This window comes from Tachypleus tridentatus, chromosome 4, assembly GCF_004210375.1.
Source record: "Tachypleus tridentatus isolate NWPU-2018 chromosome 4, ASM421037v1, whole genome shotgun sequence".
Lineage (NCBI taxonomy): Eukaryota > Metazoa > Arthropoda > Merostomata > Xiphosura > Limulidae > Tachypleus > Tachypleus tridentatus.
This window is the reverse complement of record NC_134828.1, coordinates 5432142-5456635: the sequence shown is the minus strand read 5'-3', so window position 1 is coordinate 5456635 and position 24494 is coordinate 5432142. Positions and strand designations below refer to the sequence as shown.

The window sequence follows — 24494 nt, the reverse complement described above, 5'->3', positions numbered from 1 at the left end:
TGCATCTCAAACATACCATCCACTAACATTGTGGGTATCCTTTGACAACAGCTTTGTCGATCTAAACATTGGACTTGAATGCTCCAGTCTTTTATTCTCCACTTAAATGCCCTTGCAAACATCTAATTTGGAAAATTTTCCACCCTTGTCAATGCACCCTCTATCCTGGTACTATATATAAGTACTCACTAAGATATTATCACTTGAAAAAGCATTGTTCACAGTTTTTTCTGAAGTGTTACGAATCATCCAGTTGATCTGACCTCTCTACTCCTCTTGTTATCTGTCATCTCTCTGTGGTGATGGGGGGGAGGTTCACTTTCAGTTGAGACCAAGAAATGAAGACTTTTTTTTTGGCCCAGAATGTTTTTTCATAACTTTTGTGGTTGATCTTGGAGAAAAGTTGAATTCTGTTTTCTGATAAATTTCTTTACTGAATCAGCTTCTAATGAATTTGATTTGGATCCATCTCCTATTCATTTTCTTCAGATAATCATTCAAATTTGTGAGATTTGGGACTTTTCTTTGTTCACATTGAGTCTAATCCTCCCTTTTTGGTGGAAGGGAAGGTTATTTAGTTTCTTTTCCTTCCTGAATTTCTGTTTCAGGCTGGTAGATATGCCATTTCATTATATGACAGGGTAGATGGACCTTGTGCCCACCTTTGTCTGCTTGCCATGGTTTTCCACTTCTTATTGGAAGTATATTTTTTGTGGCTGCTGACATATTGATGTCATATGTTGTAGTTGTTGACCATATTCTTATAAGTCCCTTCTTTCTAAGTCTCTGGTATTTAGGGAAAGGGCTACATCTATTTCTCACTTCTGATAACTTGTCAGGCCTGTAAGTGATCTCTAAACTATGTGTTAATTGGGATACTTCAGTTTCCCTTGATTTTCTCCACTTACTTAGAAGTGGATCCCCAAATATCCATTTTGCATATTTTGGTCTGTACAGGTGAGGTATCTGCTGGGTTACATCTCATCTGATTCAGCTCATTTGTCTTTTACTGCCCATTTCATTTATCCAGTGGGGGTCTTTTATGGGCTTGTATTCAGATCTCTCCCAGTGCTTTTCTTACACATTCTTTACATGTTTGGACAGCTTTCTTTTGAAAGTTTCCTCTACTCCATGTCTATTCTTAACAGTATCTGCTTGATTATATGGAGAAAGTTCTATGTTTGTCACTGTCTTTTATTTTCCAGGATCCTTTACCTCTTGATTTCACTGGATCCAACTTTGTTGTGAGTGTTGTCTTGACAGATGTTTCTATCAGTCCAGTTCTGCATTTACAACCAATTTGATTATTCTTACTACTAGTTGCAACAGGCTGTGTAGAAATTAGATGCTCCATGAGACTATCTAGGCACTTACCACATGGTATGATCATATACTGCTACTCATGGATTATCATAAGTAAAGTTGAAGGGAATTCTACCTCTCCCTACTGATCATCACAATGAATAAATCAGAGTCCATTTGCTTTTAAAATTTTAGGGAACTTGGTTCACCTATCACACTGTTCTGCTGAGCTTCACAGTGAGAGTAAGGATGAATATTCATAATTCTAGTAGAATGTTTGTCCACTTTAGTGTTGCTTACTTTCTAGATGTGATTCTAGTGGTTACAAATAGATCATTCTATGGCTACAGGTTGGGATCCAATCAAATATATATATATCATTACAGTTTTTTAGCCCTAGCTTCAAACATGAGATATAGAGACCAAGACCCCTCAATTCCAACCCTGAGTGTTGGAACCTCAGCCATCTGGTTGGGGCTGGCCTATAATGATGATTACTTACGTTCTGTTCCACCCTTGATACAGGAACCAAGTTCTGAATGAAGAGCATTGCTGTTCTGGATGTATTGCAGTTTTCTCACTCATGTACCATTTATCTTGGTACATCCTTGTTCTATATGGATATTTGTATGGATAATTCTCTCAGTTGCCTCTCCATCTTTTCAGTGTGAGATTCTGCTTCCAATAATACTTCATTGATGCTCTCATGCCCTGACTCCCCCAAAGAGCTGTGTTAGTGACTGGGATGGTATAATCCTTGTAAAAGTGATTACTTTGTCCAAGTGATATACAGTACCAGGGTGGAAGGTGCAAATTAGATATTGCCAAAGGCATTTAAGTGAGTTATAAAATACTATAGCATGCAAGACCAATGGTTAGATAAAGAAAACTGATGTTGAAGAATAGTTACGTTGTCAGCAAATGGTAAGTATAACAACTTTGAGTGTTCCCTGACAATCAGACTAGACACTTGTGTTGCTCTAACGTGAACTTGAGATATTTTTATTCATTATCTGTGTTCACAAGGTTCAGCTAATATTTATATAGCTTTGCATAACCTAATTATAAATGTTCAAAACATATTTCAGATTTTTGTTTGCATTACATCAGAAATCTCAATTTTATGGGAATATACTTGTTTATTATGGTTAAGACTACATGGTTAGACTTGTACCACTTGTTATTGTTGTGAATATTTGTGATAATTATATGAATGTTGTTAGTAGTTCATTATATATAAGCAAAAAATTCATTAACTCAAGATTTTTATGCATAGATGTTAACTGAATATGATAGAAATGTGTTTTATCCTTAGTTGATTATTTGACTGTTTAAAATGTTTGTTACCTTTCTGTTTATTCTAATTAATTTTAGGGTTTAGGTTTGTTTTTTTTTAAATCCTCATCTGGCCTGATGGTTAGGGGCTTGGAATTGTTAAGTTATGAGGTCAAATCCTGTCACTGAACATGCATTCCCTTTCAGCACTGTAAGCATTGTAATGTGACAGCCACTTTATCATTTTGTTTTATGAAAATTAGCTATGCACAATAAAACATTTAGATTTGGAAAGAATAAAATATTAGGTTGTAACTGCTTCTTTCCTCATGAAATATATATTTTACATGCTTAAAGGGATAAATCTGTAGAAGTTCTATTCACTGTGATAGCTAGTTTTTGAGAAATATAATTATTTGATGATGTGTGTTTAGTTCAGCATCTTTACAGCCTATTTTTAAAGATCATTAGCTTTACAATTGCATATTATAAATTTTTTATATTATTTTAGTTTGTGTGACCCACCCACAATTGTCCTCTTCAGCTACAATTTTTTTTAACCATCTTTGATTGTAGAAACTAAGATATTGGTGTTTTCAGTAATAAAAGAAAAAATATTTATCTAAGTAAGAAAAACATTATGGAGGTTTAGATTAGATCAGAGAAACTTTATACATTTTAGTTCCAGCTATGATAGTCTTTGAACATAAGATATTATTAAAGTATTTGTAACATATATTTCTTATGCTAGTAATGAGATATCTTCTTAAAATATTAAATCATTACTTTAATATTCTATCTGAACACTTGAATAGATTGGCAAGATGATGAAACACTTAAATATATTTGTTTTTGCAATTTTACTCAGGAGAAAATGTTTTAGTGTTGGGGAATTTTATTTTGTATCTTAGTTTTAATACAAACTCTAACTGTAACAGACTACGTGCAAGCCTTATTTTACAGAACTTTGAATGATAACAATTCATAGATAGCACCCAGCTGTGACAAATGTAGACCACCTGTTCTCTTTACCAACTTATGGCATATTGATCTACACCTTTTGGAGTTTAGTCTCACACCTATTCAAGTTTCCATGGTAACATTACTATTACTTGATAATGATCTAATAATGTGAGAAAATCAATAACATCTGGATGTGTAATAAAGCCTTTCTTTAATAAAAGAATATTATGCTTTCTTGCAAAACCAAAGTTTATTCTTTAAACTTGAACACGAAAATACAAAGGGTGTAAGATGGTTTGCACGAATGTTCTTGCATTTACTTATCAATATTGTGAATCCATGGCAACTAAAATAGCAAACAAATATACCAAAAAGTGTTTCTTCTATTGTTCTTTAACAATAAAGTCAACATGAAAACAGGCACATGTTGTAATAAGCTGCAAGCTACCAGTACATAGAAGTGTTTCAAATTGACAATCACTTTAATACTTTGTGTGGCAGAAAATAACCTTTTAATATAGAAAATATACATATGGGTATAAACATCTAAACTGAAATTGTAGCTTATGAACAAATACATTAAGTAACTTTAATATTTTATTGTGTTTGTGAAATATTTAATGTAGCATCTTAACTTGTTTATGGTAAATAACAGTTTTACTGCATTCTTGGTGTATATGTATAGATATAATATATTAGTGTTTTTATAAACATGACATTTACAGCTTGTTGTTATAAAGATTACTTATGTGTTCAATGATCTTAAAATCTATGAAAACTTCTGTTATGCACCTTCAACATATGTAAGGTCAAGTTTGTGACTCCATTGTTGGAAAATTGTTCCTGGTAAAAGTATCCACAGATTGTTATACATGTCAGTGTTTTAATTGTTGGTGTTGGATGAGCCGTTACTGAAGTTATTAGGATTTACTGTATAGTGTCCGTTTTTAATTTTAAAGGAAATCAATGCTAGTAAGGATAGGAAAGTATCTGTCAAGTAATGTTGGGTTTGTTTAGAAAAGTTATTCAAATTGAAATACTGCTCTTTGATTCAGAATTCAAGAACACTTAAAGATGTTGGTTAATGTGTTTTTTTATTAGTACCTATATATTATTATAAGAATACACTTTAAATATTATAGTAAAAACAGCCATTCAAATAATCCAAATTTATACTGTGTTAAGACATTTTTATTTAATCTTAGGTGTGAATAATTCACTGTTGTATACCAGTATGATAACATTTTGATGTGAGTTAAGTATTGTAAAATAAACTGGAGAAAACCACGTACATGAATAATTCACTGTTGTTGTATACCAGTATGATAACATTTTGATGGGAGTTAAATACTGTAAATGATAAACTGGAGAAAACTACATACATGAATAATTCACTGTTGTTGTATACCAGTATGATAACATTTTGATGTGAGTTAAATATTGTAAATGATAAACTGGAGAAAACCACGTACATGTAGGTTAACTGCCAGTAGAGGACCTCAAGTTCATACTGTAGCCAGGTGGCTGTGGTTTAAAACATATAATTGACTCTTGTCATTATTTCCAACAGTTTAAAGATTGTTCAAGAAACTTTTCAAGTCACTGTACAAATATTTTAATAATATTTTACTTTAACCACAAGTTTTATAACTTGTGTATTCATTCTTAGAATATGTTAGTCCTTTCTTTTTTTTAGTCCACCGAGATAAAACAAAAAAATCATTCGGGTTGTTTTTGAATAAAGAAAAAGTTTGAAAACTACTACCAAAGATTATTGGTGAAATTAATCATTTGGTAGAAACTGAGAAGAGATATTTGTATATGTATATTCTTTAGCTTAGTTGGTTTCAAATAGTTCTTCATATTAAATCTATCACAGTATCCATTATTTTTCAAATGCCAAACATCTTTGAGGGTCAGTATTGTAGGACATTACTCAGGAGTACATTAATTGTTGTGCCAGGTCCCCAAGTGGTGATTTGGACCACCAGTTTAACTCTTATTCTTATAAATCTTCATATTTTATGTTATTAACTGTGAAGTTTTGCATAGAAAATTTTTTACTGGTAGTTGACAAATATGTTTGGAAAATCAGTTTTCTACATATAAAGCAACAGAAATAAGTACTGGTTTTGTATCTAATTTCAAACTTTTAAATGAGACTGGAATTTTTGCTACAGCTAAAAGATTGGGAGATATGTACTCTCCAGTTCCAGACGGCTCCCAGTGAAATATTACAGTTTTGGAAATTTTGTGAGTGAAACACCATCCATCTAACAATGCATCAAAGCAATTAGAAAAAAAATAACTCAAATCTCTTTTGTTTCTGATGTTGATGTGGCATTAAGAATATGCTTGTGTGGTTGTGCCAACCTGCTATGAATTGCAGTTCAGAGAAGACTTTTTATAAGATGACTAGAGTAAAAGATAAATTGCTTGCTTTTGTGTTAAATGAACATTTAGCTGTCATTTTCTTTCCCACAATAGAAAGGACATTCCTTAAAAAGTAAATTCTGAAGGACATAATTAGAAATTGTTTCCACCAAAGCAAGTTAAAACTATTTTACGGTAATGTTTTGGCATATTTCCATAATGTTGTAAAATAATTATATTGTTTTTTTATGTTCCTAATTAAATTTTAATTGCCATGCTGTTCAAGTAAATAATTATTATAATTATTCAGTTGTAACAGCTAATCCTTAAAGGTTAGATTCATCATATTCTAATTTACTTTGTATAATTAGCTTATATTCTGTAATTAACTTAATATGTATTAATTATAAGTAATTTTAAATTTGCTTGTACTCTAATGCAGGCCTGACAATACTTTTTATTGATTATATAGTCTTATTCGTGGGTGGTGATTTACTCCTATGTCAGTGATTACTCTTCACAAGACTCTTAGGTGGGAGTATTCTGGATGATATGATGATCGGAATTAATAGTTTGAACCTATTATTCTAACTTACTGAGGTTGTGTGTTTGGAAAGTAAAGGTTAGATTGAGTTATATATGATAATTCATGGTGTTATCAAGCTTTATGTTCATTTGTAGATTCATGCATGTTAAAGATTTATTGCTAGTAAATTTTATTTTATTCTGTTGTTGTTAGTTTAATTAATCAAAGAAAGGAAAAAGCAGTTTAATATTGTAGGTCTTGTTAACTTAAGCCCATATAATTTTTTAGTTTCAAAATACTACTCACTGCTACTCTGAAATATTTTTTGTGCATGCATCAGTTGGATAGCAACAAACAGTGGAGAGATACATGGTCTGAACAAAAACATTATATTCATACACCAAATGGAGAGCAGCACATCCTCCATGTGTATTAGTCTACCTAAGCACATTGTGTATCACCAGAAATTCTATCCTCAGCAAGTGATTTGTTTCCATCTTTACTCAGTCTCTGGGGTCCCAACAGATTTCTTGTCCTTGGGGGCTTGTTAGGGTCATTTCATTTCTTCTTGTTATCTTTACTATTTTCTGATGTTTCCCCTCTTGAATGGCTGACCATTGTAGAGGTGGCTTTTTTCTGGCAACATACCTTGGCTCCAGTCTGGTTGAAACTGATCTATCCCACTTTATGCACTTGTGGACTTCTTTTCCATACAATCTTTGATTCACTCAGGTGCTTTCTCATGGGTTTTCCTCTCGCTTCATCTTCTTCTTTTGTCCAACCCTCCTGAACAAACCCCTAGAGCCTTGGGTAACTTAAAGAGAGGATGTGTCCATTTGAGACCAAATAGACATATCCTTTAATTGAAAGTGGATAGGACTAGATGTGTAGTGCAAACTGCCTATGCACTAAAAACCTGATTATCATACCAGTGGGGTGGTGTTCTCATTGAGACACAGGTCTGGTATGATTTATTCCTGCACCTTCCAAGTAACTATTTTTCACTGTACAGTACAGCTTGACATTAAGCAACATGCTTTGTTGACCTTCTTCTGAGATGTACAGGCCAACTTTCATATTCCACCCACCTTTACAACACTTCACCACAACACGAGGTTTTTTTAACAGTACATTTTGCTTTAGCAGTTCTATTGGGTGACAGGTCTTCCTTCATAAGATGGATCTGGTGTTCCATCAAGTTATGCACTATTAGGTTTCTCCACCCAGTGGGTGGCATATCTCAAGACCCTTACATTTCTGTTGTATATTCTCAGAGAGGAGCTCATCTTCTGAATTTCTTTATCCACACCAATCCTTCCACCATTTTTTCAATGTGAGGTTCTAGCCCTCAGTTCTGTGGAGAAATGATGTAGTAGCATTTCTAAAGTTAATATTTTCTTTAGCTAAAAATATACTTCACATAAATTTTAACTTCTTCACACAAACTCCCAACTTTTGTCATCATTTTGGATGTGTTCGTTTTGCCTTGCGAAGAATGAGCTTTTGATAATATACATTGTGTCCATAGGTGCTAATGTGCACAAATATGTTGTCCTTCTATTGGAGTGCTGTAGTCTAACACTGGTTTCATCAGATTGGTACAGTGTGTGTTAATGCAAGTTGAAACTTTCAAAGGTATGGCTCGTGTGCAAAAACCTTTTCAGTTATGCCATGAGATTTCAGCTTTTCTTTTGGAGCAACTTTCATTATTTTAACTTTTATCGAGCAGAAGTGGTTTTAACTTAATTTATAAAACCATAATTTTACAATATATAAAGTAATAAAATACAGTAATATTGTAACATATCTAAACAGTTATTTGATAAAAAATCAATGTAAGTGTGTACATGCTTGCTTATAACTGGGAAACTGTTTAACATTATCACTAAACTTGGCATGTATCCTTATGGGATTAACCCCAGGAAATGTCATGGGGAGTGTTGTTATTTAAATTTGACTGTCCTCCCCTGTATGTCCATGATTGTGCTGTGGGTAAACTCCAAAAATTATAACCAACAATAGTTTGTTACCCTTTCATTGCATGACATCAGCTGACATGATACCTTTAATATCACTGTGGAAATGTAAATTTGTTGTATCATTCAGGTCTACAATACTTTTTTGTATTTGATGTACTGTTGAAAGGGAAATATTTTATTATTGAAACGTGTAAGATGTCATTTTTCATGAGAATGTCCCTCTTGCTCATCCACATGTTTACACAGCTAAAACTAGTTTAAGGACATTAATTTGCTGGTGTATGTCCTGACAAATAATTACAGAAACAGTAAAAACTTGAAACAGTTCAGTATATAAACTTGTTTAAGATATTGTTGAAAGAAGGAAATATATTTGTCATAAATTGCAAACCAGTTAATTTCATGGTTATTCTGTGTAGCATGTTTAAAATAAAATATTATTCTGTGTAGCATGTTTAAAATAAAATATTATTCTGTGTAGCATGTTTAAAATAAAATATTATTCTGTGTAGCATGTTTAAAATAAAATATTCTGTGTAGCATGTTTCTCAAAGCTGTAAGTATTGTTTGTTCAGTTTGGTCTCAAAATAAAATATTATTCTGTGTAGCATGTTTCTCAAAGCTGTAAGTATTGTTTGTTCAGTTTGGTCTCAAAATAAAATATTATTTTGTGTAGCATGTTTCTCAAAGCTGTAAGTATTGTTTGTTCAGTTTGGTCTCAAAATAAAATATTATTCTGTGTAGCATGTTTCTCAAAGCTGTAAGTATTGTTTGTTCAGTTTGGTCTCAAAATAAAATATTATTCTGTGTAGAATGTTTCTCAAAGCTGTAAGTACTGTTTGTTCAGTTTGGTCTCAAAATAAAATATTATTCTGTGTAGCATGTTTCTCAAAGCTGTAAGTATTGTTTGTTCAGTTTGGTCTCAAAATAAAATATTATTCTGTGTGGCATGTTTCTCAAAGCTGTAAGTATTGTTTGTTCAGTTTGGTCTCAAAATAAAATATTATTCTGTGTAGCATGTTTCTCAAAGCTGTAAGTATTGTTTGTTCAGTTTGGTCACTCTAAGTATTGTTTGTTCAGTATTGTTTGTTCAGTTTGGTCTCAAAATAAAATATTATTCTGTGTGGCATGTTTCTCAAAGCTGTAAGTATTGTTTGTTCAGTTTGGTCTCAAAATAAAATATTATTCTGTGTGGCATGTTTCTCAAAGCTGTAAGTATTGTTTGTTCAGTTTGGTCTCAAAATAAAATATTATTCTGTGTGGCATGTTTCTCAAAGCTGTAAGTATTGTTTGTTCAGTTTGGTCTCAAAATAAAATATTATTCTGTGTAGCATGTTTCTCAAAGCTGTAAGTATTGTTTGTTCAGTTTGGTCTCAAAATAAAATATTATTCTGTGTAGCATGTTTCTCAAAGCTGTAAGTATTGTTTGTTCAGTTTGGTCTCAAAATAAAATATTATTCTGTGTAGCATGTTTCTCAAAGCTGTAAGTATTGTTTGTTCAATTTGGTTTCAAAATAAAATTTTATTCTGTGTAGCATGTTTCTCAAAGCTGTAAGTATTGTTTGTTCAGTTTGGTCTCAAAATAAAATATTATTCTGTGTAGCATGTTTCTCAAAGCTGTAAGTATTGTTTGTTCAGTTTGGTCTCAAAATAAAATATTCTGTGTGGCATGTTTCTCAAAGCTGTAAGTATTGTTTGTTCAGTTTGGTCTCAAAATAAAATATTATTCTGTGTAGCATGTTTCTCAAAGCTGTAAGTATTGTTTGTTCAGTTTGGTCTCAAAATAAAATATTATTCTGTGTGGCATGTTTCTCAAAGCTGTAAGTATTGTTTGTTCAGTTTGGTCTCAAAATAAAATATTATTCTGTGTGGCATGTTTCTCAAAGCTGTAAGTATTGTTTGTTCAGTTTGGTCTCAAAATAAAATATTATTCTGTGTGGCATGTTTTCTGTAAGCATGTTGGTCTCAAAATAAAATATTATTCTGTGTAGCATGTTTCTCAAAGCTGTAAGTATTGTTTGTTCAGTTTGGTCTCAAAATAAAATATTATTTGTTTCTCAAAGCTGTAAGTATTGTTTGTTCAGTTTGGTCTCAAAATAAAATTTTATTCTGTGTAGCATGTTTCTCAAAGCTGTAAGTATTGTTTGTTCAGTTTGGTCTCAAAATAAAATATTCTGTGTAGCATGTTTCTCAAAGCTGTAAGTATTGTTTGTTCAGTTTGGTCTCAAAATAAAATATTATTCTGTGTGGCATGTTTCTCAAAGCTGTAAGTATTGTTTGTTCAGTTTTGTCTCAAAATAAAATATTATTCTGTGTAGCATGTTTCTCAAAGCTGTAAGTATTGTTTGTTCAGTTTGGTCTCAAAATAAAATATTATTCTGTGTGGCATGTTTCTCAAAGCTGTAAGTATTGTTTGTTCAGTTTGGTCTCAAAATAAAATATTATTCTGTGTGGCATGTTTCTCAAAGCTGTAAGTATTGTTTGTTCAGTTTGGTCTCAAAATAAAATATTATTCTGTGTGGCATGTTTCTCAAAGCTGTAAGTATTGTTTGTTCAGTTTGGTCTCAAAATAAAATATTCTGTGTAGCATGTTTCTCAAAGCTGTAAGTATTGTTTGTTCAGTTTGGTCTCAAAATAAAATATTATTCTGTGTAGCATGTTTCTCAAAGCTGTAAGTATTGTTTGTTCAGTTTGGTCTCAAAATAAAATATTCTGTGTGGCATGTTTCTCAAAGCTGTAAGTATTGTTTGTTCAGTTTGGTCTCAAAATAAAATATTCTGTGTAGCATGTTTCTCAAAGCTGTAAGTATTGTTTGTTCAGTTTGGTCTCAAAATAAAATATTATTCTGTGTGGCATGTTTCTCAAAGCTGTAAGTATTGTTTGTTCAGTTTGGTCTCAAAATAAAATATTATTCTGTGTAGCATGTTTCTCAAAGCTGTAAGTATTGTTTGTTCAGTTTGGTCTCAAAATAAAATATTATTCTGTGTGGCATGTTTCTCAAAGCTGTAAGTATTGTTTGTTCAGTTTGGTCTCAAAATAAAATATTATTCTGTGTAGCATGTTTCTCAAAGCTGTAAGTATTGTTTGTTCAGTTTGGTCTCAAAATAAAATATTATTCTGTGTGGCATGTTTCTCAAAGCTGTAAGTATTGTTTGTTCAGTTTGGTCTCAAAATAAAATATTATTCTGTGTAGCATGTTTCTCAAAGCTGTAAGTATTGTTTGTTCAGTTTGGTCTCAAAATAAAATATTCTGTGTAGCATGTTTCTCAAAGCTGTAAGTATTGTTTGTTCAGTTTGGTCTCAAAATAAAATATTATTCTGTGTGGCATGTTTCTCAAAGCTGTAAGTATTGTTTGTTCAGTTTTGTCTCAAAATAAAATATTATTCTGTGTGGCATGTTTCTCAAAGCTGTAAGTATTGTTTGTTCAGTTTGGTCTCAAAATAAAATATTAAGCATGTTTCTCAAAGCTGTAAGTATTGTTTGTTCAGTTTGGTCTCAAAATAAAATATTATTCTGTGTAGCATGTTTCTCAAAGCTGTAAGTATTGTTTGTTCAGTTTGGTCTCAAAATAAAATATTATTCTGTGTGGCATGTTTCTCAAAGCTGTAAGTATTGTTTGTTCAGTTTGGTCTCAAAATAAAATATTATTCTGTGTAGCATGTTTCTCAAAGCTGTAAGTATTGTTTGTTCAGTTTGGTGTTAAAATAAAATATTGCATTAAATTTTCTCTAGTCATTGACTTAGTGTAGAACTGGTCACATTACTGAGCCTACTTACAGTGAAATTGTGTAATTTTCTTAAAAAAACAAATGAAATAAATTGTTCTTCCATGTATTAAGAAATATAATAATAAACATTTAATAGATGGTACAATCACACTGAAATGTCAGTTTTGGGAGATGAATTATATTTACTTGTAACGAATTAAATGAATGAAAATTCAGAAGACAAAATAATTGAAGGCCTGTCATTTCACTTGTAATGCTGTATCTGTAACAACATGTCATTTCACTTGTAATGCTGTATCTGTAACATGTCATTTTACTTGTAATGCTGTATCTATAACAACATGTCATTTCACTTGTAATGATGTATCTGTAACAACATGTCATTTCACTTGTAATGATGTATCTGTAACAACATGTCATTTCACTTCTAATGCTGTAGGTATTACTACATGTAATTATACATTACAAACTTTCCAACACACTAATAAGATTGTTTTTAAATTGCATGGAATTTGTTCTCCTTTCCCACATCCATCTTTTACCCAGTATCTAAGCTATGGTTCTGAGGGCTTATAAATTGCATGGAAAAAAATCAGGGGGAAAAAAATTTTTGTATCTGTAGTGGGTATCACACAGTTGTGTAACTTAACAGTAAACATTTTTTTATTATTGTGTTCCTTTTTTATTCCTCACAAAATAAAACCAATAAAATAATCACTTTCAGATATTTGTCAGTTTGTTTACTTAAGAGTATTGGTTTTTGCTGTGTTCTACTAGAGTTTAAGAGACATTTGCCCTCTTACTCCTCCTTGACATATATTTGAACCTGTCAGATACGGTGTAATCACTTGGGAATGATTTAAAATGTGTCAAATTTATTTTACTTTTAAATTTCATAGATGTCTTATGTCCAGCGACAGCTAAACATAGATCACTTTGGTGGGCACTGGAGACTTATGATATAGTTTCTCCAGTTTTCTTTTGTAACATGAGGCATACATGCAGAATGTATTTTGGTCGTTACTGATATATATTCAGGACAAAAACAGAAACCATATTTGTGTTCATAACTATAAAACATTAATTCAACAACTGCATTTTGTTTTCATGGCCCATCAGTCATATGAGGGATTTCTTATTTATAATTTCAAGATGGACACATATTAAACAAGATATTTTAAAGTTTATTTGATAAAAACTACAATATGCAAATGATCAGTAGACATGAAGTTTTATATTCTTATGTATTTCATATTATATTTCCACTGGCAGATTTGAAAAAAAATTATATTAATACTTGTCAAAAATGTGTTTTTAAGTTTAATTAGTAATTTGATGAATTTAATATCCATTCATATAAACACCTCATAACAATGCCTGTCAGTATTTAATGGTTTATTATAAGATACGTAACTGTACATAGGAAACAGAAATTACTCAATTTATATTTGTACTAAAATATTTTCTTTCCAATTTTATATTGATTGTAAGTCTGATACTACATAACTTGATATGAGCATGTAATAAAGAATATTTCTTAAAATATATTTGCTTTTAATAATAACATACTGTTAACTATCATATACAAATCAAATGCATTGCTAAACAAATTATATATGTATTGATTTTACAATTTAAGTGTAATGATATAATCTATGACTTAGTTCCAAGAATAAAACATTGTGGGTTACTATTCTTGTAATACGTAATGATAAACACAGACTCTGTTGGCCTCTATTGATCCAAGCTGTGTGGTACGGGAGTATAATTATGAGAAAACTTTAAAAACATGTCACATGCATAAAGTGAAATCTGTAGCAGCTTCTAAAGCATTGTTACAATGCGTTATCATACTGCACGTGGAGACGTTTACATTGTGTTCACATAAAAGCTATCTTAGTAGCGTGCATAGAAGTGATTCAGGGTGAGCAATTCTTCTCTTCAGTACTTGTTTGTTGATTTATCTTACAGTAAAAAAAAATTTCAACCACTTTTCAGGTTCATGAATTATCCTCACACCAGCTATTGTCGACGCTACTCTTCATCATCGGCAGTCTTCTCTATTCCCTTGGCAGCAAAAATGGCCAGCATTGACAGTGAATTGGCAAAACTTACCACTAATGACTCCATCTATGGAACACTGTCAAACTTTGATATTGAGAAAAAAGTTGGGAAAGGACAATTTAGTGTTGTATATCGAGCTCGATGCAAATTGGACAAAAGTATGGTAGCCCTAAAGAAAGTGCAAGTAAGTTCATAAAATTTACATTATATCTGTAACGATAAGTGTAAGTTTATAAAATTTACATTATATCTGTAACGATAAGTGTAAGTTTATAAAATTTACATTATATCTGTAACGATAAGTGTAAGTTTATAAAATTTACATTATATCTGTAACGATAAGTGTAAGTTTATAAAATTTACATTATATCTGTAACGATAAGTGTAAGTTTATAGAATTTACATTATATCTGTAACGATAAGTGTAAGTTTATAAAATTTACATTATATCTGTCACAATAAGTGTAAGTTTATAAAATTTACATTATATCTGTCACGATAAGTGTCAGTTTATAAAATTTACGTTATATCTGTAATGATAAGTGTAAACTTTTCTTGTACAATTTGTATGATAATGTTTGTTGTCATTGTTTATAAAATTTACATTATTTGCTCTGTTACATTATATTATGTAGTTAAAATGTATATTAATATTAGTGTACTTTTCTGAGTAAAGGCTCTGTTACGTATTCTGAGTAAGGCTTCTACGTTTGCACATGTACACAATGAAGGTTACTGTTTGTGGTGTATCTGTTTAGGATATTACAAAACGTTTAATCGCTTAGGTCCTGCACTAAGTATGAGCCAGTTGGTAACGTCTTTAATTAATAAACATACAATAGCTATCATTTGTGACAAAATATTTTCCCTACAGTCCCGGACAGTTTTCGCTGTTTTTTACGATTTACTCACATTTGCCATATTGGCTCCTCGGATAACCTGCACCAAGTGGTGGATAAGATTGTACATAATATTTCTGCAAAAAGAATTATGCCATAAATCGTTTTCTAAACGGCAAATGCAAAGTGTTGTTGTCTTCTACCCGAACATCACTCAAAACACACTTCAGTAAAGATCCCTGACAGTACGCGCGTGCAGCCGTAAACATGGTCAAATCACGTGCAAACGATCTTGTAATTGTTGTCTGGTATGAATGTGAAAATTGCCACGCGCACACACCCAAACCAATAGCGGAAGTGGTACAAAATGGATTCTGCTAGTTCTAGGCCTGCTACCGCCAAGCGTTCAAAAGTATGGGACCATTTTGAACGTGAAAATAACAACAAAGTGAAGTGTAAGTTATGTTTCACTCACCTTTCATTTTCTGGAGGTTCAACAGGAACAATGCTAAACCACCTTAAGCATAAACATAAGTCAATCCACTGTGAAGAAACAAAAGTTCAAACTAAAATCAACGCATATAAAGCACCTGTATTATCAAAGGATAGGTGGAATAGCTGCACACAAAAGTTAGCTTTATTGTGTGCCGTGGACCTGCGTCCGTTATCAATCTGTGAAGGACCCGGTTTCCGGGCGTTTTGTGGAGAACTAAATCCCAGTTACACCGTACCATCGAAACAAACGGTCACAAATCATCTGAAGAAAATATTTGCTACTGAGAAAGAGTTACTCATCAATGATGTCCTGAATCACTGCACGGGTATTGCCATGACGTCTGACCTATGGACAAGCCAGGCAACTGAAGTGTACATAACAGTTACGGGGCACTATCTTGATTCGAACTGGACACTGCACAATGTTGTTTTAACCACAAGAGAAGTCACAGACAGACATACTGGAGAAAATCTGGCTAATGAACTGAGGTCAATCACGTCAGAATTTCACATACCACTGAACAAAATTACGGCACTCATAACAGACAATGTCAGCAACATGACATTGGCACAATGACATCTTGGCTGGCTGAGTGTGAAATGTTTCGCACACACGCTACAGCTCTGCATCAGATCTGCATTTGATAAAGTCAGATCAATTAACCACGCTATTGGCAGCGCCAAAAAACTAGTAACTTTTTTTCCGAAAATCCGTGTTAGCTTCCAACGAGCTCACCCAACGTCAAAAGCAGATGGGATTACCGCACCATAGTTTGATCATAGACTGTGCAACACGGTGGAATAGCACGTACGAGATGTTTGACAGACTTATAGAACAGAGACTTGCTGTATATGCAGTCTTGCACAGTAATGTTGTGAAGGACTCTCAAGCAAAGGTTCTTGACATTACTGATAAAGACTGGGAGGCCATTCAAGATATTGTTCCAGTTTTTCAGCCTTTATACATAGCCACAAGGGTTCTTTGCTCAGAACAATATCCAACCCTCTCTGGGGTGATGCCGATCGTGTACAGTCTGTTGGAGATCCATTTAAAGACCAAAGACTCAGATTCCAATGTGGTTAAAAACTTCAAAGATGAAATCTCACAAGATCTGAAAAGGCGTTTCAAGACAGAAACTGAAGACGTGTGCAAAAACGTTAGAATGATGTGTTCTTTCATGGATCCCAATACAAAGGATTGCCATTTTTGACACCAGCTCAGCGAGATGTAGTTCACCAAGAAATCATTTGTTACTCTCAAAAACTGGCACAGTCTGAATCACAAGTCACTGGAGTAGCAGCTGACAGGTCTGTTCCTCAACATCAGTCAGCCGAGGTGAATTCAAGTACCAAACCAGGCAGCAAACTATCACAAGACGACATGGCTTATTTGTTGGGTGATTTTTATGAACAAGACTGTTCTGTTGTTGTTCCTGAATGCCCTGAGGCTGAATTAGAACTCTACCTGGAGCAAAAGCCAATCCCATGCAAAGAATCTCCGTTTGCCTGGTGGCGAAATGAACAATCATCGTATCCAACGATGTCTAAACTGGCTCAACGCTGCTCTCCATTCCAGGCACCTCTGTACCGTCCGGCGGGTATTTTCCTGTGCTGGTGGTGAGTTCTTTATTTCTTTTATAAAACATTCACACTATATCACACATGTGGTTCATCATGATTATAGATATATACCGTTATCCAACATATCAGAATATGTTCTATTGTAAATACTTAAATGTTTCTATTATATGTTTATGCCAGGAACTGTTACAAAATTGAGATCGTCTCTTGATCCTGACACAGTGGACATGTTGATTTTTTTAAACAAACGATTAAAAGCCAAAAACAATGCCAAGAGTGTGGATCTTGTCTCCGTAAAACTTGAGGCTTCAGCTCCCGATACAGCTACCAATCTCCCTGTCCGCATCAAGCAAGAGCCAATGGATGTTAGTGTTGCACACTCCAATGATGTTCCGGCTCTCCCTACTCTTGGAGGAGTCACTGACTTGGAGTAGGAGTGGGCCCAAAGTCCAACATATATATGTTTTCTACTGCACATTTTACCTTTCATATTCACTTCAATTAATGCATTGATGTTTTTGTAAACTTGTGTGGAAATAAGAACAATTTTCCGACATCATGTTTTTGTCGTTGTCTGTATGTGTCTGAGCATGGGCACTCCTGGTACTTGGGTTTTTCCCATTTTCAGTACACAGTTCAGAGCGATAATATTTTATCATTTTTATGGTGCAACGTAACTAAGATAATGTAATGACGCGATAAGATTGGCAGTAACAGAGTGAGGTAAAATGTTAAAACAAAACACGTGACACACCTGCAATTAATTTTCATTTTATTCATATTTCAAATGTGGCCAATATATTCACTGAACACAACACCAACATCAATTCCGTGTACACGGATAGTTTCGTGTATTGAGTGACGTGTAAAAGTTTACAGAAATTAGTAAACGTAGAAGCCTTAGTTCTGAGAGAAACCCATTCAGTCATTTTGTATTCTGTTTATCAACATGTGCATGTAATGAAATACAACTTATTATAATTCTCTTCTATTCTGTGAACACTTTGACTGTTTCTAGTATTAGTTAAGTACTGAATATTAGCTTTTGAACTCTAAATCCCAAAGACGGAATAAACTGTCACTAGAATATAGTTTTTTGTATACGCTATTCATATACATTTTAATAACGTTATTTCTGTATGAGATTTGAAAATAATCTATATATGTGTGTGTGTGTGTGTGTATATTTACACTGTTCACTTGATACTAAAATGAAGTTTTGATAGAACCCATTTAAAAGTGTGTAAATTTTTAAAATTTATCCATAATAATACTGTAAATATACTCTGGGAAACAATGAGAAAATAAATTTTTACAACAGAAAGAAATGTCACAAAGTGACGTGAGCTTAAACAAATTAACAGTTTGCATAAAATGTGTGTCAGTATAGATATTAAATATTCCACAAGGAGATTTGTTAGTTTAGTAAATAATCTGTAATGAGATCTATGCTTGGTAAGGTTGTTTGTTACTTTGTTGGTATGGGTAGATCATGTGAGCTTCATGTATGGTATGGGTAAATCATGTGAGCTTCATGTATGGTATGAGTAAATCATGTGAGCTTCATGTATGGTATGAGTAAATCATGTGAGCTTCATGTATGGTATGGGTAAATCATGTGAGCTTCATGTATGGTATGGGTAAATCATGTGAGCTTCATGTATAGTATGGGTAAATCATGTGAGCTTCATGTATGGTATGAGTAAATCATGTGAGCTTCATGTATTTTTACAAACCTTGATAACATAGTCTGATTTGTATGTATGTATGGTAGATGTTTGTGTCAGCAATGATTAACATAGTAGGTGTTAGCATAAAAATAAAATTGTTTTTGTGTGAAATCCTTGTTACTATTGTCATTATTTCTTTTATTTTAGGGAAGTAATATTAAAGAACTAAAGTAAGAATTTTCATAAAATCATTGTAGTGAGTGTACTGGGCTTTTCAAGATCAGAAGTTCAACTTAATATTGGGTGTGATGAAGTTACGATTTGTATAGTTGATAGTGGTAAGGTTAAAGGAACAATTTGATTGAAGACACTTGATGATATATAGAGACACAGATATATATGTATATATACACACAATATATTATATATAATATCTACTTCCAGATTTTTGAGATGATGGATGCTAAAGCTAGAATAGACTGTATGAAGGAGATTAACCTGCTACAGGTAATCTTCTCTTAATATATAATAATAAATGTAGTGCTTATGTTTGTTCTTCATTTCTCTTGAAAACACTAACTACACAATTCTCATTTAAATTTATGTATATCGTGGCTTCTTGCTAATAAAAAGAGATGACATTGAACATCACAACCAGCTAAGGAACAGAGTCTAGTGTAAATGTTTCATAAAGAAGCTAGACCATATATTATTAAAGCCAACTACGGAATACAGGCTAGGTTATATGTTACATAAAGAGGATAGACTATATGTTGTTAAAACAAACTAAAGAATAGAGACTAGGCCAAATATTTCATTAAGAGACTAGATCATGTTAAAACCAGATAAGGAAGTTGTTAAAAACTTATTAAAGAACAGAGACTGGGCCAAATGTTTGATAAAGAGATTAGATCATATGTTGTTAAAACCACATAAGAAAGAGGTATCAACTCACGTGTTGTTAGAACCAGCTCACAAACAGAGACAAAGGTTGAGAAGGATGTGATGTTAAGTCATAATAATAGCATTCTGCAGGCTTTTGTTCCCATGTTGTGTAACCCATTATTGGGTTCTTACATTTAAGTTTCATTGTATCTTATTAAATTAAACCAAAACATCCTTGTTAATTTCATAACTGTTTGAAGAACTGTATTTTGAGTCATGTAAAATAGTATTGCAAGTGTTAGTGGACCATTTCTGGCATTTGAAATAAAAACAGATTGTGACACTAAAATTGTGACAATAAAAACAGATTGTGACACTGCATCAAACTAAATACACACTAGTCTTTAGTTGATGGCATTGGCCACAGATGACGAATTGTTTGTAGTAGAAAGGTTACACAAGATGTGTTTTTACAAGCCTTTTCTGTGTAGCGTCTGTGAATATAAAATTAATTACATAAGACTTTTAAGAGATACAACTGTTTACCAATGGTTCGATGAAGCAGGTGACCTCTTAACTCATTCACTTTTTCCTCAAACATAAACAAAATGGTTAAGTGCCTGGTAGGAAAATGGATAGTTTCATTAAAACTATCGAGTGAACTGATATACGTCTATTCAAAATTAGATGTAACATTTAAAACAGTCATTTGGAAACATGTAGTCCTAGTTTTGTATGTTGCATAAATATTCTCACATACAACATTAATTCAAGTTTATAACATTATCACAGATAAGCAAAACCCATGTTTCTTTATAAAATGATATATTAGTGTCAATTTTGTATGATACACTATATTCTCACTATCAGTATACTGATATGTTAGTGTTAATTTTGTGTGATATGCTATATTCTCACTATCAGTATACTGATATGTTAGTGTTACTTTTGTGTGATATGCTATATTCTCACTACAGTATACTGATATATTAGTGTTAATTTTGTGTGATATGCTATATTCTCACCACAGTATACTGATATATTAGTGTTAATTTTGTGTGATATGCTATATTCTCACTCAGTATACTGATATATTAGTGTTAATTTTGTGTGATATGCTATATTCTCACTATCAGTATACTGATATATTAGTGTTAATTTTGTGTGATATGCTATATTCTCACTATCAGTATACTGATATGTTAGTGTTAATTTTGTGTGATATGCTATATTCTCACTACAGAATACTGATATATTAGTGTTAATTTTGTGTGATATGCTATATTCTCACTCAGTATACTGATATATTAGTGTTAATTTTGTGTGATATGCTATATTCTCACTATCAGTATACTGATATATTAGTGTTAATTTTGTGTGATATGCTATATTCTCACTATCAGTATACTGATATATTAGTGTTAATTTTGTGTGATATGCTATATTCTCACTACAGTATACTGATATATTAGTGTTAATTTTGTGTGATATGCTATATTCTCACTACAGTATACTGATATATTAGTGTTAATTTTGTGTTATATGCTATATTCTCACTCAGTATACTGATATATTAGTGTTAATTTTGTGTGATATGCTATATTCTCACTATCAGTATACTGATATATTAGTGTTAATTTTGTGTGATATGCTATATTCTCACTATCAGTATACTGATATATTAGTGTTAATTTTATGTGATACACTATATTCTCACTATCAGTATACTGGTATATTAGTGTTAATTTTGTGTGATATGCTATATTCTCACTATCAGTATACTGATATATTAGTGTTAATTTTGTGTGATATGCTATATTCTCACTATCAGTATACTGATATATTAGTGTTAATTTTGTGTGATATGCTATATTCTCACTATCAGTATACTGATATGTTAGTGTTAATTTTGTGTGATATGCTATATTCTCACTACAGTATACTGATATATTAGTGTTAATTTTGTGTGATATGCTATATTCTCACTATCAGTATACTGATATGTTAGTGTTAATTTTGTGTGATATGCTATATTCTCACTACAGTATACTGATATATTAGTGTTAATTTTGTGTGATATGCTATATTCTCACTACAGTATACTGATATATTAGTGTTAATTTTGTGTTATATGCTATATTCTCACTCAGTATACTGATATATTAGTGTTAATTTTGTGTGATATGCTATATTCTCACTATCAGTATACTGATATATTAGTGTTAATTTTGTGTGATATGCTATATTCTCACTATCAGTATACTGATATATTAGTGTTAATTTTATGTGATACACTATATTCTCACTATCAGTATACTGGTATATTACTGTTAATTTTGTGTGATATGCTATATTCTCACTATCAGTATACTGATATGTTAGTGTTAATTTTGTGTGATATGCTATATTCTCACTACAGTATACTGATATATTAGTGTTAATTTTGTGTTATATGCTATATTCTCATTCAGTATACTGATATGTTAGTGTTAATTTTGTGTTATATGCTATATTCTCACTACAGTATACTGATATATTAGTGTTAATTTTGTGTGATATGCTATATTCTCACCACAGTATACTGATATATTAGTGTTAATTTTGTGTGATATGCTATATTCTCACTCAGTATACTGATATATTAGTGTTAATTTTGTGTGATATGCTATATTCTCACTATCAGTATACTGATATATTAGTGTTAATTTTGTGTGATATGCTATATTCTCACTATCAGTATACTGATATGTTAGTGTTAATTTTTGTGTGATATGCTATATTCTCACTACAGTATACTGATATATTAGTGTTAATTTTGTGTGATATGCTATATTCTCACTCAGTATACTGATATATTAGTGTTAATTTTGTGTGATATGCTATATTCTCACTATCAGTATACTGATATATTAGTGTTAATTTTGTGTGATATGCTATATTCTCACTATCAGTATACTGATATATTAGTGTTAATTTTGTGTGATATGCTATATTCTCACTACAGTATACTGATATATTAGTGTTAATTTTGTGTGATATGCTATATTCTCACTACAGTATACTGATATATTAGTGTTAATTTTGTGTTATATGCTATATTCTCACTACAGTATACTGATATATTAGTGTTAATTTTGTGTGATATGCTATATTCTCACTACAGTATACTGATATATTAGTGTTAATTTTGTGTTATATGCTATATTCTCACTCAGTATACTGATATATTAGTGTTAATTTTGTGTGATATGCTATATTCTCACTATCAGTATACTGATATATTAGTGTTAATTTTATGTGATACACTATATTCTCACTATCAGTATACTGGTATATTACTGTTAATTTTGTGTGATATGCTATATTCTCACTACAGTATACTGATATATTAGTGTTAATTTTGTGTGATATGCTATATTCTCACTACAGTATACTGATATATTAGTGTTAATTTTGTGTGATATGCTATATTCTCACTATCAGTATACTGATATATTAGTGTTAATTTTGTGTGATATGCTATATTCTCACTATCAGTATACTGATATATTAGTGTTAATTTTGTGTGATATGCTATATTCTCACTATCAGTATACTGATATGTTAGTGTTAATTTTGTGTGATATGCTATATTCTCACTACAGTATACTGATATATTAGTGTTAATTTTGTGTGATATGCTATATTCTCACTATCAGTATACTGATATGTTAGTGTTAATTTTGTGTGATATGCTATATTCTCACTACAGTATACTGATATATTAGTGTTAATTTTGTGTGATATGCTATATTCTCACTACAGTATACTGATATATTAGTGTTAATTTTGTGTTATATGCTATATTCTCACTCAGTATACTGATATATTAGTGTTAATTTTGTGTGATATGCTATATTCTCACTATCAGTATACTGATATATTAGTGTTAATTTTGTGTGATATGCTATATTCTCACTATCAGTATACTGATATATTAGTGTTAATTTTATGTGATACACTATATTCTCACTATCAGTATACTGGTATATTACTGTTAATTTTGTGTGATATGCTATATTCTCACTATCAGTATACTGATATGTTAGTGTTAATTTTGTGTGATATGCTATATTCTCACTATCAGTATACTGATATATTAGTGTTAATTTTGTGTTATATGCTATATTCTCATTCAGTATACTGATATGTTAGTGTTAATTTTGTGTTATATGCTATATTCTCACTCAGTATACTGATATATTAGTGTTAATTTTGTGTGATATGCTATATTCTCACTATCAGTATACTGATATGTTAGTGTTAATTTTGTGTGATATGCTATATTCTCACTACAGTATACTGATATATTAGTGTTAATTTTGTGTGATATGCTATATTCTCACTCAGTATACTGATATGTTAGTGTTAATTTTGTGTTATATGCTATATTCTCACTATCAGTATACTGATATATTAGTGTTAATTTTGTGTGATATGCTATATTCTCACTATCAGTATACTGATATGTTAGTGTTAATTTTGTGTGATATGCTATATTCTCACTACAGTATACTGATATATTAGTGTTAATTTTGTGTGATATGCTATATTCTCACTACAGTATACTGATATATTAGTGTTAATTTTGTGTGATATGCTATATTCTCACTACAGTATACTGATATATTAGTGTTAATTTTGTGTTATATGCTATATTCTCACTCAGTATACTGATATATTAGTGTTAATTTTGTGTGATATGCTATATTCTCACTATCAGTATACTGATATATTAGTGTTAATTTTGTGTGATATGCTATATTCTCACTAT

At 31.6% G+C, this 24494-nt stretch overlaps 1 protein-coding gene across 2 annotated transcripts in view; it reads left to right on the top strand.

Moving 5' to 3' along the window:
- LOC143248487 (serine/threonine-protein kinase Nek7-like) overlaps window positions 1-24494 on the top strand; it is a 50761-nt gene that overhangs the window by 13811 nt on the left and 12456 nt on the right. For both annotated transcript variants that reach the window (XM_076496894.1, XM_076496895.1), the window contains 2 exons: window positions 14146-14395; window positions 19241-19303. In XM_076496894.1, the coding sequence (XP_076353009.1) occupies window positions 14146-14395; window positions 19241-19303 (313 nt within the window). The remainder of the gene's footprint in view (window positions 1-14145; window positions 14396-19240; window positions 19304-24494) is intronic.